Source organism: Malus sylvestris, chromosome 7 (genome assembly GCF_916048215.2).
Source record: "Malus sylvestris chromosome 7, drMalSylv7.2, whole genome shotgun sequence".
Taxonomy (NCBI): Eukaryota; Viridiplantae; Streptophyta; class Magnoliopsida; order Rosales; family Rosaceae; genus Malus; species Malus sylvestris.
Genome location: NC_062266.1, coordinates 5,297,702 through 5,316,753, shown reverse-complemented (window position 1 = coordinate 5,316,753; position 19,052 = coordinate 5,297,702). Strand labels below are relative to the sequence as shown.

General features: G+C 36.4%; 1 protein-coding gene and 1 long non-coding RNA gene across 2 annotated transcripts; both read left to right on the top strand.

The window, feature by feature from the left end:
• Positions 1–11,197: 11,197 nt before the first annotated feature.
• LOC126629889 (uncharacterized) lies at positions 11,198–12,110 on the top strand. Its single transcript, XR_007625886.1, has 3 exons — positions 11,198–11,394; positions 11,603–11,690; positions 11,779–12,110. It is a non-coding gene; the product is annotated as an uncharacterized LOC126629889 (long non-coding RNA).
• A 4,154-nt stretch (positions 12,111–16,264) lies between these two features.
• On the top strand, positions 16,265–18,947 carry LOC126630789 (probable gamma-secretase subunit PEN-2). The gene is made up of 2 exons (XM_050301001.1): positions 16,265–16,690; positions 18,555–18,947. The coding sequence occupies exons 1-2, from the start codon at positions 16,432–16,434 to the stop codon at positions 18,713–18,715; spliced, it is 420 nt and encodes a 139-aa protein (XP_050156958.1). The 5' UTR covers positions 16,265–16,431; the 3' UTR covers positions 18,716–18,947.
• Positions 18,948–19,052: the final 105 nt, after the last annotated feature.

The following is a 19,052-nucleotide window of genomic DNA, read 5'->3' as shown; positions in this document are numbered from 1 at the left end:
GTTCGTAGTTCACCATTCACTACACTCGAACAATTATCACATAAATCACTATGTCTCAACATAATACCACCCAACATGCATGCAACATCTCGAGAAATATTCGACGAAGCATAATAATATCCTCTAGTCATCTTGGTCAGCGAGTCTAATTAGAATAATAACAACTATAACCAACATCATCCAATAATCACATCAATCGATAACACAAATAATACACCGAAATGTAGGGCTAAAGCGACACAGTTCAGCCAAAGCCTACATCTTCGAAGCTGAAGTCAAATCCAATGAACCAACAAGTCAAATGATGCGATTTCAGACCACTCAACGAAATCCATCAACATCAGGTTCCAGACCACTCAACGGAACCAAGACACCAAAGGGGATTCCGAACCACTCAACGGAATCCTAATCAGGATACGATTCTGGACCACTCAACGGAATCACAGAGTAGAAGGGATTCTGGACCTCTCAACGGAATCCGAGTGGATACGATTCCGAACCTCTCAACGAAATCACGGAGTACGATGCATATCAAACCAAACCTACTCAATGAAATCCAAGCTAGATACGATTTCGGACCACTCAACGAAATCGAGGATCATGAGGGATTCTGGACCTCTCAACGGAATCCAGATGGAGCAAGGAACCAGACCACTTAACGGAACCCCAGTGGAAGCCCAGTTCCGAATCACTTAACGGAACCAAACTGAAATCCAAGGAATATAACAATGCTCGAAGAACAAGACATGAAACAAGGAATGGAACAAAGCACAAGGTACACAATTAGAACGGCTCAACGAAACGAGAAATGGAACAATGATACGATATGTGAAACAAGTCTCGAAGCAACAAACCCCATGGCATTGGGTTAACGGTCCACTACTAGCCTTCACATTTCATCACATCATACCAATTATGCAAATCAACCACATTTCAAATATGCACGTCAAATCACATATCACAATCATCATTAGTACACAAGCCAAATCATGTTTAATAAACATAGGTCAATGGCTAAATATATAAAAATCACATTTATAACACCAAGTCATGAAGGATTTATTTTGAAAAACATGTTCATTTGAGCAACATCATATAGCATGCAATTAACAATTAAAGGCGGAATCATGCTTGCATGCACTCAAAAACAAAACATTACCATGAAATTCAAAGCCTAGTAGATTGGTGAACCAATAATCATCTCAAAACAAAGTGAGTTGAAATTATTACCTTTGTAGATTCCTCTTTGCATAAGCAAAGGCTAATCACCCAAAGAGATAGGGCCTTCATTCCTTGCTTCTTAGATCCATGGATTTGGATGGAAAAATAGGTTTCTCCAAGTTCCCAAAATAGGGAACCTCTAAGTCTCTTCACCAAGGTTTGATTGTAGAAGAAATGAGTGACCTTGGAGTAGTAGGATTGCTAGATGTACCCTCCAAGGTGTTGGCCTCTTTAGAGAGAAAATGGAGAGACAATTCTCACCAATTTTCCCCCAAAATAAACCCTTAATCACTTAATGAATATTTGGCTATAAAGTCATTTATATAGTCACTTCTTTAAGTGACCTAAACAACCAAAAAACCCTAATTCATCTTCATGGCCGGCCATATAGAGAGATTTGGGCTTTTGGGCCTTAATGAATCTTTATTCATTAAATTGTCATACAACTTAAGTTAATGGGCTTGACGTTCGAAGCCCATTGGGCCTTAAGGTCCAAAACTATCCCGAAGTCTTTAACGAACTTATTCGTTTGATTAATTAATCTTTGCCATAAATAAATGATTAAACCATTTAATCATTCTTACTCATTTCCGTTTAATCTCCAATCTCTACCTTTTACGGTGTGCGATCCATTAGGTTCCTTTTAGCGAGGTAGTGGGCGATTAAAAACCATTTTACATCGATTGTGAATTGAAACTATTTTCAATTCTCCCTTTAGTGATTACACACGTTTAGGGCTTCCACAAACCATGAGTGACACCTAGCAGCATATCATGGTTACCCAAGCTAATCAGAAGAGGATAGAGAACCTATTCAGTTCGGGATTACAAATGCAATACGGTCTTTCTCTAATCTAATACTCTTGACCACATTGTTTGGTATGATAGTTTATTTACTCATGTCTACTATCCAATGTGAATCGTTTGCTTATATGATTTCCTTGAATGTGATTTGGAACGCATTCCCTAATCTCATTCATACTTTGGCCAGAGATTCCAAATCATATCATAGAGTATTCTCCCTCAACTGTTTGAAGGTTAGAGATCCCTTGTTGCGCATTCACTTGTCTCCATAGCTAAGTGGCTTAACCCCAACGATGCCGTGGACACCCCGAGGGGGTGACTTTGACATAATCAAAGATCAAGGACTTAACCACAAGACAACTGTGATGCCTCAGGTCAAAGGACTACTTTGCATTATCCCAACCATGAGTTCTTATGTGACATGAAATATGAGAACTCTTCGTTGATCACGTTCAGTGTACTCATTCTCTATTGAGCACCTACGTACTTGTCTTGATGTCACACACACCAATGACTCGAGACTAATCACTCTCCCTGAGAGAAGACATAGTATGTACCGATCTTTATGGACTGTCAATGCCCAATTGACAATCCTATGATCAGGAACATTTAGGATGTGTCTACGAAAGAATGGTCTCATGAATCTAACTTCATTAGATTACATTCTCCCAATCACATATTCCTTGGACTTTATCGTTTAAGCATATAACATTTATATGAGACGGCTCAAACAATAATCTTTGCCCTTTATATGTAAAACTAGATTAGTTTAACATGTGAAATGTCCGTAAAGTATCATCATATGATTGGCTTTAGGGCACATTTCCAACAATCTCCCACTTGCACTAGAGCCAATCAGCTTGATCATCAGTGATGATACCTCTTCTGTAGTCATTTCATAAATGGCTGAGTAGTAGGCCTAGACAATGGATATCTATATGTGTTATCCATAGAAGCAACCTTGAGAATAACGACGTCACCATTATACATGATTCTCAATCATGTGGTTCAGTCTCTCATTTGTGTTCGGATCTTGATGAGACCTTGATTCCCAGGCTTGAGCTATCGCCCCATTAGTGTCATACACTTTCTGGTTGGAATCGAATAGAGAGTTCATAAATGAACTTTCCCATCCAAACAACATTGTTGTAAACTTCTATATGGCAATATATTTTGCATTCATAATGGAACACACTAAAGTCATTACTTTAATGTTTCCATCCAAATATCTCTTTAGTCATAATAAAGAGATATTCGTTTATCTCTTCATTCATAATGAAGAAACATCCAATGATGGATTAGATTCATAATCTAATACATTTACGCTTCCATTACGTTACTTTGATTCTTCCTCGATCTTTGAGGAATTTTATCCTTTAGTATTTCTTAAATACTTAAGGACTCACTTGACAGTTGCCATGGTTCTGATCCTGGGCTTGCCATGGTTCTATAACGCAATAATGTTTGGTAATGATCCAATGGTTGGATCGTCGATTCATATAATGATCAAGTGATGTACCATGATGAAACTAGGTTCAAATAATAAAATCACATCATACGGACATCAAATTTGAAATCAGGGCATCTAATTGAATTTAGAAAGATATTGTCAGCCCACTGGCCACGCGCCGTCGCGGGTGGCGGTTGGCCACCCTGACTTGTTAAAAAAATTCAACTATTTTTAAAAAATTACTAAATTTTATAGGAAAGTAGATATCAGTGAGGGGATGAATTTTCATACCTGTGGACAAGTCCAATTTGTCTGGGAAACTCCTGAATTTGCCCACGAACCGCCAAAACCCTAGATTTTTGGTGTTCTTCAATTCGACCAATCCACAACACCACCGCCCTAAAAATGTTTGGGCTTTGTTCCTGGACTCTAGAGGAGTGTTTTGGTGCTGATAATTGAAGGATATCATTTCAGAATTGGTGGATCTCGAGCAAGGGTTTTCGCGGCACCCACGGTTCAAACTTCGTGAAATAGTAACCAATTCTTGTCGATTTTGGCTAGAATGGGATGATGTGATGTTGTGATGAGGTTTAGTGGTGATGGGAGGTTGAGGAAAGCTGGAAAATAGGTGGAAAACCCGTCGAAAAAGTCACAGAGAGCTGGTCAGGTCGTGGGTGAACAGGCCACAAAAAATGAGGGGTTCGGTTGTGTGTTTCCCTTCCTCTCTCTCATTTCTCTCCCTATTCTAATTTTTGATTGGGTAGCTCCCTTTCCCTCGTTTTCATTTCTCTCCTGCCTCTCATTTCCTTCCTCTCTCTTGCTGCCATATGGTAGCTTCCAGTCTTTCTTTTTGTTTTTTGTTTTTTTTTAACAACTAAAAATGTTTCTAATTTCTTTGTTTCAACTCTGATTCGCAAACGGTTTTCGCATACGCGCTTGTAGAGTCGAGTTCTATCCAAAAATATAAATTGTGACCCTGAAAGGTCTACGATTTTTAAATAATTAATTTCCAAACTTCAAACTTCGTAATTAGTTTAATAAAAATATAAATTCAAATAAATTAGTATAAATTCTTGAAAAATGATATAAATTCTCAATAATACGAATATGTAGATTATAATAGTGAAATCTAGAAACGGGATTTCACAATAACTAACCACGCACGTGATCCATTTATTAACTTGCTAAAAGAACACACGTATTCGTGCACATAATACCACCGTTAATGTTTCCTTTTTCGGTTACTAAAATAACATACATATTCATGCACATAATTTCATCATTAACTTTTTCTTTCTTTCTTTATTAACTCCGATTCACAAACGGTTTTCGCATACGCGCTTGTAGAGTCGAGTTCTATCCAAAAATATAAATTGTGACCCTGAAAGGTCTACGATTTTTAAATAATTAATTTCCAAACTTCAAACTTCGTAACTAGTTTAATAAAAATCTAAATTCAAATAAATTAGTATAAATTCTCGAAAAATGATATAAATTCTCAATAATACGAATACGTAGATTATAATAGTGAAATCCAGAAACGGGATTTCACAATAACTAACCATGCACATGATCCATTCATTAACTTGCTAAAAGGACACATGTATTCGTGCACGTAATACCACCGTTAATGTTTCTTTTTTCGGTTACTAAAAGAACATAGATATTCATGCACATAATTTCATCATTAACATTTTCTTTCTTTCTTTCTTTATTACAAGTATGTAGATATCCATGCACGTAGTCGCATGCTTAACCTTTTTCTTTATGTCGTAAAGAAAAAAATAAGGACTATCCGAAATATCATATTTATTCTCATCAATAATCCAATCTCAAGTTACCTGAAAATTCGTCTTTTACGAAGATTTAGCCATCATAGATATGCACATGGGAACAAAGCACACTTCACAATCCAAGCTAATTTGAATTTTGACGAGTAAATAATATATGATGACTGTAAATATCTCCACAAGAATGTGTAGATTTCCATTTACATTTAGCAAAATGATCTAGCTAGATATGTATACTCTTTCTTTTCTCTTTGTTGCCCTTTTTTTTTCAATTGTTTATGAAAAACAACTAATCCATCAATCCTCTAATCGACCAATATCCAAATGATTGTTATTATGTACATCTCTGATATTTTTATTTGAAAACAAGTTTTGACTTTTAATGGGGTTTTAATAAAGTGTGATTGTTTGGAAGATTTTGTATATTGATTATTCTAAGGTACAAAGAATAATGAACTTATACAAGTAATGAAAAGGTGATATGGTGATGTGGTGATGTGTGTCACTCGAAAGACACACACACCATGCCTAGACCCATACTTTACATAGTCTAAACCCTAGCTGATTACATCAAGGTCTAACAACTACAACCCATGCTAAGTATTAGGTATTCATTCTAACACTCCCCCTCAAGCGAAGGCTAGTATATTAATCAAGCCAAGCTGGATCATAAGTGTGCTGAAATGAACACGAGACAATCCCTTGGTGAAGATGTCTGCCAGTTGATCTTTGCTTCGAACAAACATAGGTTGAATGACATTGGATTGAGTTTTTTCTCGAACAAAATGACAATCCATTTCGATATGTTTGGTTCTTTCATGAAAGACAGGATTTGAAGCGATGTAAATGGCAGCTTGATTATCACAAACAAGAGGCATAGGTAGTGTTCTTTCGAACCCTAATTCGTTGAGCATACCTTGCAACCAAACTAACTCACAGGTAGCAGATGCCATGGCGCGATATTCAGCTTCTGCGCTTGATCGAGCCACCACGTTTTGTTTTTTGCTTTTCCATGTCACCAAATTTCCTCCAACAAATGTACAAAATCCAGTAGTAGACCTTCGATCAATGTTGGAGCCACCCCAGTCTGCATCTGCATAGCCAACAATATGAGTATTTCCAATTTTTCTCATAACAATCCCAGTACCTATAGTGCCCTTTAAGTAGCGCAGAATTCTTCGAGCAGCTTGTAAATGAGTTGATCGAGGAGCATGCATGAACTGGCTGACTAGACTCACAACATGCATAATATCAGGACGTGTAATTGTGAGGTAGATAAGTCTCCCTACCAATCTCTGGTACAAACCAATATCTGTCAATAATTTTCCATCTAATCCCAGTTTCTCCTTGCATGCTATTGGGGTCGCCATTGGTTTTGCTTCAAGCATGTTGAACTCTTGAAGTAAATCCAGTATGTACTTGCGCTGATTCAAGAGTAAACCTTTACTAGAAGAAGCAATTTCAATCCCTAGAAAATACTTCAGAGTTCCTAAGTCTTTGATGGCAAACTTTCTGTGAAGAAGGCCCTTAAGTCTTTGAATCTCTGTCAAACTGTCACCAGTAACAATGAGATCATCGACATAGATAAGGACGACCAGTTTACCTTTTGAACTATCTCGCACAAACAGTAAGGAGTCTGCATTGCTCCTTTTAAAACCGATACCCTCTAACACAGAACTTAGCTTGGCATACCAAGCTCGAAGGGATTGTTTGAGGCCATATATGGCCTTATGGAGTTTGCAGACCATGCCATTTCCTTCTTGTGGATGTCCCGGAGGCAATTGCATGTACACATCTTCCTGAAGCTCTCCATGCAAGAAAGCATTCTTGACATCCATTTGAAATAAGGGCCAATCATGATTGACAACGACTGAAAGAATGACTCTCACTGAGTTCATCTTTGCCACGGGTGCAAAGGTCTCCTTATAATCGAGACCATAAGTTTGAGTCAAACCTCTGGCAACCAGTCTCGCTTTATGCCTTTCCACTGAACCATCACTCTTAAACTTGGTCTTGTACACCCATCGACACCCAACAATTTTCATCCCCTTCGGCAACTTGGTGATGCTCCAGGTTTTGTTTTCATTTAGAGCCTTAAGCTCTTCATTCATAGCGGATTTCCAGATCAACTGAGAGTTAGCTTCTTGAAAGGAGCTTGGCTCAGATGAGGCAGCTATTTTGCTTAGAAATGCAGCATGAGAAGGAGAAACTCTTGAGTATTCAAGAAACTTTTCCATATGGTATCTTGAGGTATAACCTATATAATCTTTAAACCATGCTGGCTTTCCTCGGTTTCTACTAGGGTTTCTCCTTGGAGTGATCACTTCAAAAGTAGGGGCATGATTCTCTTCATGCAAAACGTGATCTTGGTCAGTACCTTCCGTTAGTTCATTTTCAACAACTATGTCAGATGATTGATCAAACTCAGCTGGATCAATCGAAGTTTCATTATTGCTTAGTTGATCTAGAACTAAAGATTGATCAGGCAATATGTTGGTTTCCACGATCGGCATGAAGCTTTGACCAAGAAAATCCTCCCCCAGAAGCTCTTCATCTCTGGTATTTGCAAAGAAAGGAATCTTCTCATCAAAGCTCACATCTCTGGAAACAATGAGTTTTCGGCGCTTTGTATCATATCATTTATATCCCTTTTGAACAGATGAATACCCCAAGAACAAACACTTTGCAGCTCTAGGATCCAACTTATCTCGATGTAAGTTTTGAATATGAACAAAACAAACACATCCGAACACTCGAAGATGAGAGAAGTGGATTTTCCTGCCTTTAAGAGTTTCAAGAGGTGATTTGAATTTTAGGACTTTGCTTGGAAGCCTATTAATCACATATGCAGCCGTAAGAACCCTATGGGACCAGAATTTCTTAGGTACATTCATTTGAAGCATAAATGATCGAGTCTTTTCCAATAAATCACGGTTCTTCCTTTCTGCCACTCCGTTTTGTTACGGAATACCAACGCAACTTGTTTGATGAATTATACCATGATCAATTAGGTATCAAGTGAAAGCATTGGACATATACTCGGTACCATTGTCTGACCTGAAGACTTTGAGTTGGGTTGAGAATTGATTTGTAACAAGGTTGCAAAATTCTTGGAATACATTAATAACTTCATTCTTTGATCTCAACAAATACAACCAAGTACATCTTGAGAAATCATCAACAAAGGTGACAAAATATTTAAAACCATCAAAAGAATCCACGGGTGCAGGTCCCCAAACATCAGAGTGCACGATCTCAAAAGGTTTACATGACTTGGTTGATGAGGAGTCAAAAGGCAACCTTGTTTGTTTTGAAAAATGACAGACTTCACAATCTTGAGTCATCACATTATCTGAAGTTTTGAAGAGATGTGATTGCACAAGATTAGAATGATGTCCTAATCTTCTATGCCATAGTAGATGATTCTGCAAAGAACTAACTTGAAGGCCTCTAGCTTCAACAGGTTGCACCGAGAGCATATAGAGACCATCTTTGTAAACACCTTCACCAATCTTCTTCCTCGTGATACGATCCTGGAAAACCACATTAAATGGCGAGAATATGACATCACAGTTTAAAGAGTTTGTCAGTCTTCCCACTAACAGAAGCTGAAATGGAAATGAGGGCACATAAAGAGCAGTTGGTTGAACATTTTCATCAAATATCTTCACTTTTCCTTCACCCAAAACTGATACACCAGTTCCATTAGCAACTGAAACAAACTGTGGTATAACTGCATCTTTAAACTCATGCATATCTCTTTTTATATTTATCATATGATCAGTTGCTCCGGAGTCTATTATCCAAACATTTGCAAGATTTCTGGAAGCAAGTGCAACAATAAAGGAGTTTAGAATACCTGACATATCATTGGAGGATGACACTTTGGTCTGGAGAAATTTTGCAAACTATTCAATTAGCTCAGTGGAGCTAACTTCATTGTTTCCCTTATGAGGGTTGCTTCCATCTTTCCTTTAAGTGGAGAGAGCAAACTCACTTAAGAGAGCTGAAGGATTCGACGTGAAGTTCTCAACAGTTGAGGCAGTCTTAGAGTGAGAGACTTGACTTGCACTGCGATCAGGTTTGGTTTGCTTGGCAAAGTTGGGTTTAAGATGCGGGTACAACACCCAACAAGTATCTCTGAGATGATTCTTCTACCCACAATGACTGCATAGCATCTCTCATTTCCTTCATTTGAAGTTTTTCTTTTCAAACTTCCTGTCACTTGCTGCAAAGGCTTTGGACTCAGGATCACTGATCTTGGTACTTATAACCTTTCTTCTTATTTCTTCTCGTTGGATGATGGTGCACATAGTATTGAGAGATGGTAGTTCAACACTCATTAATATGTGGCTTCGCATGTCTTTATAAGTAGAATCTAAACTGGACAAGAGCTGAAAAGCTTTGTCTTCTTCAGCTCGCTTAAGAAGAATTGTTGGATTTGTGGTGTGAGGACGATAGAGATTCAACTCATTCCACATGGACTTCAAATTTCCTAAGTGCTCGACGAAGGACTTTCCATCTTGATTTAGGACAGAAAGACCTTTCTGCAGCTCAAATATCCTGGCTGCATTATTCTGATTTCCATACATCTCCTTGACAGCTTTCCATAACTAAAAGTTGATTCTGAGAAACTGAAAATCTCAGATATCTTTGAGCCCATTGAATTAAGCAACCAGGACATGACGAGCTGGTTCTTACAAAACCACTCTTCATACTTGGGATCACCAAGCTTAAGAGCTACAACAGTTCCATTGATAAAGCCGAGCTTAGATCTTCCTCCAAGAGCTAAAGTGATAGTCCTGGACCACAGAAGATAGTTAAACTCGGTTAGAAGTGTGGAACAAAGACGTTGATTAGGATTTCCATCAACTTCGCTTGAAGAAGTTGATGAAGAACCAACGATCTCAGTTGGATCAACAAGAATATTTTCTTCTTCCATTTCAAATGTTTTTTCAGAGAACAGGTTCTTTTAGGAAGCCTGCTCTAATACCATGTGATTGTTTGGAAGATTTTGTATATTGATTATTCAAAGGTACAAAGAATAATGAACTTATACAGGTAATGAAAAGGTGATGTGGTGATGTGGTGATGTGTCACTCGGAAGACACACACACCATGCTTCACACACCATGCCTAGACCCATACTTTACATAGTCTAAACCCTAGCTGATTACATCAAGGTCTAACAACTACAACCCATGCTAAGTATTAGGTATTCATTCTAACATAAAGAAAAGCATAACTAACCATGCACGTAGTTCATTCATTAATTTGCTAGAACACACATTTATGTCAACGTAATACTACCGTTAACTGTTTCTTTTTTTATGTTACTAAAAGAATCTATATATCTATGCACGTAATCTCACCGTTAACGTTTTCTTTTTCTTTTAATTTACTAAAAGAACGTAGATTCGTAAATATGTCTAAGAATGTGTAGATTTTCATTTAGATTAATGATCAGGATATCCTTTTTTTTTCCCTTTGTTGTCGTTTTTTTTTCAATTTAACACAGCAACCCAAATACACATTTTTTTTCTTTTAAAACACATTGTTTTGTTTTAGGGAACTTTAACGAAAAGCTTCCGGTACTGTTTACTTTAACAAAAAATTATATTTTTACACTAAAAAGTCAATCCTGATACTATTCACTTTACCCTTTATTTTGTCCTTATCGTTAAAACTCAAAGTTTTCAAACCCTTTTCATTAGTTTTCCTTTTGTTGTATTTTTAGGTTTTGAAATCGTATAAAAAAAATGTAATCAACAATAAATAAAAATGAAAAATAGAAAGAAGACGCTCACACTCGTCGGATAAAGAGTGGAGCAATATCTGGAGTAAGATAAGATTAAAATTCCTACCAACCCTAGTGTCCTTCTGGAATCATCTACAGCCCCTATAAATTGAGTGAAGAAGCAGTGTGTGGACAAACAAACACGAGTTATACCATATAGCTCTTACAACACACGGCATCTTTGGGTAGAGAATATCTCTGATGGGTTGGAGATCAACCATGGCTGCCAAAGCCCAAGGTGACAATGAAGATGATGATCCTGATGGTGTAGAGAGCCTGATGATGGTTCTCAAATCGATCGCATCCATGATTTACCAGGGCTATTTGCCAGAGGTGATTTTCCTAACCTAACATCCCTTAATCGTTTTAGGGTTTCATTCATTTCCATTAATTTATTGTTGTTTCTGATGTTTTGGTCGCTGGATCTGAATCATCGGATGATATCTGTAACTAATTAACATTTTTACAAAAATATAACTGAAAACTGATATTTTGTTATGGATCAAATTAATGTATATTTATTCTCTTTTGTTGAAACCAGGTTTATGCCGATTCTGAAGGGGTACGCAGAAGATATAAACCGAGGCATCATCATCTCAGTCGGATATGTCATCCTGAGACCAAGAAATGTACTATGTGATTGTTAATGTCTTAACTTTTTTTCGTTTTCAAATTTTTGTTGCATGACTTGGAATTTCTTTTGCTATATATATACAGGAGCATAAACTGATCACCTTCGGTAGCATGCATACCCAACCTGGTGTGGTGGCGTTTCTGCACCAGTGAGATTGATGATTGAATACGAAGGAAGATCGTCATGTGGATTTGAAATACATATGCAGATTAGATGTTATTATATTTTTTGTAAAGCAAGATGTAGAAAATATATGATACTAATATGATCGTACCTCACATTTTGTAAAGGGATGAGTCATAGCTAATTTAGATTTGTAGAGTTTGTTGATTCTCCATACATTTTGTAAAAGGAAGTCTAAACTATAAGAATTCATGACTAGTACGTATGTTTATTTATGGTCTTCAATTCCTTCTTTCAACCTGGTGTTTGGGACATTCTTCTTCAACCACTAGTTCTTAGTTCAGAAAGTCATCCTCCCCTTAGTATAAATGTCATATTTATTTTTAAATTGGTTTTTTGCTGTTGTTAAAATGTTTTAATATGACTGGTGCATTCACTCCAACAATTTTATGCATCTATAAGCACTATCATCACAAATGTCATATCGACCAAAGTGAATCCACTACTTACATTATACACAATTTAAATGATACAAATGAAGAAGAAGAAAAAAGGTGCGACTACGTGCATGAATACGCACATTCTTTAACTAAGTTCATAAAAGAAAATTAATGGTGAGATTGCTTGAATTGATATATACGTTCTTTTCGTAAGTTAACAAAGAAGATCAGTGCGTCTTTTTAACAAGTTAATAAAGGAAGTACGTGCATACGTAACACATATTTTAACAAGTTAATAAAGGAAGTACGTGCATGGTAAGTTACGTTTTTGTTTATGAAAAACAACTAATCCATCAATCCTCTAATCAATATCCAAATAACCTACAAGCTAAGCCAATAAGAAGGCAACCGAGTGGTTCTCTAGCAATAATCTCAAAATGGAGTTGGCTAGCAAGTGAGCAAAAGTTACCTTATCTCTATCGTTCTCTTTTGAAGTTAGTTTCATTGAACTTTTCGGGATTCTTTTTATGAGAGAGAATAGCATAAACGAGTGTAAATTACTGAATTACCCAAATCATCTTTAGTAAAGTCATTGATTTTTGTACCATAGAGAAGGGAAAAAAACAGCAACTTAGTATTTTTATGTATCGGAGCGCTATTGAATTAAAATAACAAAAAAAAAAAACGTAACTAATTACAAAAAATAAAAAAATAAAAAGAAGAGAGAAGAGAGAAACGCACACACTAGTGAGACTTGATAAGATCAAAATCCCTACCACCTATAACCCTAACGTCCTTCTGGAATCATCTACTATCCCTATAAATTCAGAAGACGCTGCTGTCTTTGTCATGTGTGTGGAAAAACAAACAAACACGACATAGATAGCTGCAGTTACGGCGTGTTTGGTGGAGAGTTGTCTGACATGGCTGCCGAAGCCCAAAGGGGAGATGGCGACTTCGACGATGATGATCCTGATGATGACGAGAGCCCGGTGATGGCTGTCATGTCAACAATCGATCGAATCCATGATTTACCAGAGTTATTCGCCAGAGGTAATTTTCCTAAATTTAGGGTTTGATTCATGCATTTCCGTTGGTTTAGTTAGTGTTCTGGTATCTGAATCTGAATCATTGGATCATGGTTAGAATCTTTACAAATATATAACTGAAGATTGGTTTTTATTCTGGATCGAATCGGTGCGTATGTATTTTTTGTTGGTGGGTTATTTGAGATTCCATCTTTTTTTAAGTTTTTATATATTAGGCGGTGGGTTTTAGAGATTAATATTATTATATGAGAGATGGAGAGAGGCTAATCAGTTGGTTATGATTAGGGCTGTTGTTAATTTATGGATTTAGTTTTCTTTGTTCAGGTCAGTCATTTGAGATAATCCAGTGCTGATGCTTTTTTGTTTCTTTTGATTAACCAGGTTCATGCCGATTCTGGACCGGAGGGAGCATAGAACTTATAAATCGAGGCATTGTCTTATCGGCATCCTCGATTTAAGGCCGAGAAATGAAATGGAAGCCTCGTCTTTGTGCTTCCTTTTGAATAGCTGCAAGCTTCGACTCGGATGGAAATCTCTCGCCCAAATCTCGCTGGGATTTTGGATGCAGGTTAAGCCTTGTCTTCGGTAGCCTTCTCCAAGGATTTACGGGCTAGATCAAGAGGCGGATGTGACGTACAGGTTCTAATGAACCTTCTCAACATTAATGTCTCCACAGCCCTAACAGTGAGAAGATAGCCATCATCAAATGAAATGAAAGGATGGTTTTGGACTCGGGTGCTTAAAAAAAAAAACATCCATGAAGAAAAGCTGTGAAGGTTTTAGGTGTTTAGTAAATTGAAAAAAAAATGGCTTATTTTGGAAGGTGCTGTGAGAATAAGCTGAAATCAAAAGAAAAAGCTGAAGCTGCTATTTGCAGCTTTGGAAAACTGGTTTTTTTTTCAAAGCACACGGAGCTACAATGCTTCTTTAATGAAAAGACCCACTATTAGGCTGGTTTTTTTTTTCAAAAGCATTTTTACAAAAAAGTTTATCAAACACTCTGCTGATTTATTTCACAACTGTTTATTCTTACAACACAACCGCTTATTCTCACAGCAGTTTTTTTTCAAAGCACAACAATACCAAACCAGCCCGAACCTTCTTGCTTCTTCTATCACACCAGTGACTACCGAGTCCAGGCATTGCAGTCGGACTCTCTGCATGAACCAAATTCCCAACTCTGCGTGGACGTCCACGCTGCGCAATTTTGAAAGAGCTCGTTCCTTGGCTCTGTTGGTTCGTGCTGAACAGAAGTAGGGATGCTAATCGATTTCGCGCAATGCAGTGGCCGGCAATGGTGGGAAATCTCGGGTTTGATTACTCCATACATTTCGTAGAGGAAGAATGACTTGTTTACGCATTGTGCCCATTGAGATAGCAATTGTAAAAGAGTAATGTTAAGGGAATTAAATTTATAGACAAATTTTGTAAACTAAATGATGTGGGTATTGATGATTAAATTATTGTTTAAGTGTTAAATAACTCTTTAAAAAACTTTAACTTTGAAATTTTTTGTTCGAAAATTTTTTAGACAACTTTCTTTTATCATTTACGTATTCTTTATGTTATGGACATTTATTTTTACTTCAAGCCCTTCAAAAAGTGTGACTCTCTTTTTGGTTTTTTTCCCTCCTTATCATACATCTTAATAATACGAAAAGTTGTTGTCGTGTTTATTAATTAAAAAGAGTTTTGTGAGAGATTTTTTTATGGAAAAATTAGGTTCTTATCCCTATTTTTCCTATTTTATTGATTAAATTTTTATTTCTTTTCAAATTTTTATCAAGTTCGTTAGATTTTAATAAACGTTATTAATTATTTTAATACTGAAATATTTTTATTTCCAAATATATTCATTTAGTGTTAGAAACGTTATATTTTGTATATTTATATTTATGGTTAAAATTTTTATCATATATTTTTATTTTTAGTTTGTACTCATATTTAATTTGCAACCATTTTTTTAATTTGTACCAATTTTCTCTTCAGTTTTAATTTGTATACATATATTAATTCATTTTTTGTACTCATATTTTTTAAACTTTTATTTGTATTTGTACCCATATTTTTTAATTTATTTGTACCCATTTTTAATTTTGCTAAATGTACCCATGCTAATTATATGTACTTATTTTATGTTTTAAAATATATCAATTTTTTTTTTAAATATGTTAATAACTATGTGGGTACATTATTTTTTTGCTATATTTTTTGTGAAGAACAATACTTTAAAATTGATTTTTAAGTATTTATTATATTTTAAAAATATTATTTGAATTTGTTTAAATTTCATAATTGGTTGGACATTAAATGCATAAATGCATGAGTTAAATCTCTTAAATGAGGCTAAGGACCTTGATCAAAATATTTAAATAAACAAGGTTTCAGTCTAACAATTAGGTTGATTAAGGACCAGAATCAAAAATGACCATTTTTTTAATTACTGCCCCTTTGTCTCACCATTTTTAATGGTGATGATGTTCATCAATTTATTTATCATTATTAGATGATTTTAATTTAGAGATAATATGATGAATAGAGACAATCTTTAAAATTTAAATTCATTCAAAATTTCAACCTTAATAAATAAGGTTGCGAGCAAAAATACATCATTACAAAAAAGAGCTACTTGTATATCACAAATTTATCAACATAATTACGTCTGATGAGGCCGTGCCAATGACATAAGAATATAAGGAATTTTAACGAAAAACTCATGGTACTGTTTACTTTAACGAAAAATCATATTTTTACACTAAAAAATCATTCCTGGTATTATTCCCTTTACTCTTTATTTTATCTTTATCGTTAAAACTCAAAGTTTTCAAACATTTTTCATTAGTTTTTCTAAGAATATATAAAAAGAAATTAACATATATCTTTGCATTATTGGCCTAAAACAACGCGTAAGCGTGAATCGTGTCATACAAGTACTTCAAAAAGGCCATTTTTTAAATTCTTCCCTGAAATGTAAGAAAGGGGGAAGCAACAGCAAGGCTACCTGCAGAACCGGTTCGTTTCATTTCTTGGTAACCTATATTCTCCACCACCATAAGGATCAAACAATCAGCAAGCGACGTCGTTTCAACCTTCAAAGGGTTGGGCGTAGGAGGTATTGTCGTAGATGGAAGCTTCACGGAGTAACTCGGAAGTCCCAAACCTAAACCCTAGCCCGATAAGAAACCCGATTCCGATATCGTCTGCATCGCCGGCGTGGCCCACCATAGACGGCCCACTGGGCCTGTCAGAGGAAGAGTCAGTGAGCTACGCGCGTAGATTCTACAAGTTTGGCTTCGCCCTGCTCCCTTGGCTTTGGGCCCTCAACTGCTTCTACTTTTGGCCAGTCCTCCGCCACTCCCGCTCCTTCCCTCTCATTCACCACTGTATGCCTCTCTCTCTCTCCCCCCCAATTGATTTTTCTAGTTTATTGTGTTGTGGTTGTTGATTGAAGAAAAATTAAGCAAACCCAGTTTTTATTTTGGAGAGCATTTCTGGATTTCTAGGTTTCTGTTGTGTTTTGATAATATTAGATTGAATATCCGTCGCAGTTGGTTGAGGCCTCGTTTGGAACTGTACTTTCCAGTAAACCCGCTTCTTTTAGAAGCACATTGTAATTTTTGTGAAAAATGCAAGTGCGTCGTGGAAAAGCACTTCTAACTTATTTTGCCAAACACGGTCATAAGCGCTTTTACTTTTTTAAATGCACTTCCAAATAGGCCCTTAATTTTTCACGTTGCTGTTTTGGACTTTTGAAGGAATTAGGTGCTGTGATGTTCAAGCTTCTTCCATTTTGTTTTCATTTTTGGATACCCTGAAATTCCCCAAACTGACTTGGCGGAAAACCCTACAATTTTGGGGGAGGCAGGAAACTCAAGCAAATAACTAACGTTGATTGAACACTAGACCATGTGGCGCGGTTGCTCGACTGAATCCTTGTTGCTTGTCCCAAGCTTCTCCCATTTATTAACGAACATAATGAACTCGAAACTTTTTAAAACATCTCCTGCAAAAAATAGTGATTCTTATGCATTCTCTATGTCCAAAGGAGTTTTTACTGGCCTGTTGTATTTTGAAAGAGGGGAAGTTGGTGAATGCCGTTGGCTGCTCTATTAGTTTCTTGAGAGAAACTGCAGAATGTTGAATGTGAGAAACCAATTTCAGATATATTGTTTCTGGCTTCTCATTTACTATCTGGTTCTATGATTTTTGTTAGGAGGTGAAGTATTAATCATGGAGCTGAGAAAATTTTGACATGGTTTGTACACTTTTAATTTCCTTGAGGTCGTTTTGCTATTATTGAATTACGTTTTTTTGTTCTAAAGTGGTTATGTTAACCCCTTTCTTTACGTTTTCATCTAAAGTACAATTCGATCAGTTCTAGTTTGAAATTTCTAACTAGAAGAGCATTTTGGTGAATAATTATATGGTGTTTTTCATTCATGAGACAGTTGCTAGGAAGAGCATTTAGGTGAATAATTATCAACGGGGAAGGTTATGCTCAGAGGTTATTATCCCAAGATAATTTGATTGAATTAGATAGAACAGCGAGCTTTCAATTTTGTAAATGTTGTTTTGCAATGGAGAGTGGCTTATGTTATGTTTATCAAATATCTAATGAAAAAAATTTGGGATTTCTCAATTTCAGTCTCCGTAAATAGCCTTTATCCGCAGATTATATGCAAGCGGACAATGGAGTTGTAAGCTGTTAAGTTATTCAGCATCACTTTTGCACATTACACCATTGAGAAGAGAGAGACACCAATAAGGTTTCCTTCTCTACGATGTTTCAACTGTATTCACCTTCCCATGAGTAATTATCCAAGTTAGAACCCGTACCTTTGGTGGTGCTTTGGCCTTCCAAATTGTGTAGGAGCCTAGGAGGGACCAGAAAGCGACACAGAAGAGTTGTCCATTAGTCGATGTTAATAGGACTTAAAAGAAAATACGCTTGATGATTTCACCTCCCCGATTCTCCTATCCTACCGAGATAGTACTGACATGACGTTTTCAAATAGATGTGTTTGGTTGTTGCTACCGCATCATTTTTTATTTTTTTTAAACATGTGTTTTCGTTGTTGTCTTAGATAAGATTTAAGTGGTGCATCACCAAATGGATGTGCTGGGTTATTTGTGGGGTAAAATATGAGCTTTCTAATACATCGTGTCATGAAGTATATGTAATTGTTCGGCTTTATGGAACTTATATATTAACTATAGAGCTTCTGTTTATTGGCTGTTGTATTGCAGATGTTTTAAGATCAGCAGTTGGTTTCACGGTATTTACCGCTCTTCTCTTATCATGGGCCCTTACATTTGCTATTGGAGGGGAGCACCTTTTCGGCCATGTCTGGGATCAACTAGTTATGTACAATCTTGCTGACAGACTTGGCTTGACAGGTTGGAGCTAAGTCTATGCCTTCTCTTTCGAACATTCCGAAACACTTCTTTTGTGTTTACTTTTCTCTTCTTCGTTAAATCATATATTTGCATTAGTTTAACAGAAGACGGCAGGGTGTCAGTGTCAATTATGAAGGCATTGCCCTTTCTTAATGTTTGATTGGTAAAACAATCAGTGATGTTATATATTCGATTCGTGTGGTTAAACGTTGGATATCTTTGTAACAAGTAAAGAGTTCTTGATGCCTTTGCCTTATGCACTAAAAAAAATGTGATTGCGATCTCAGAACTCGATCATGTTTTCCACTTCTGGCTACCCAAAGTTGAGTAAACGTTTCAAATCAAACG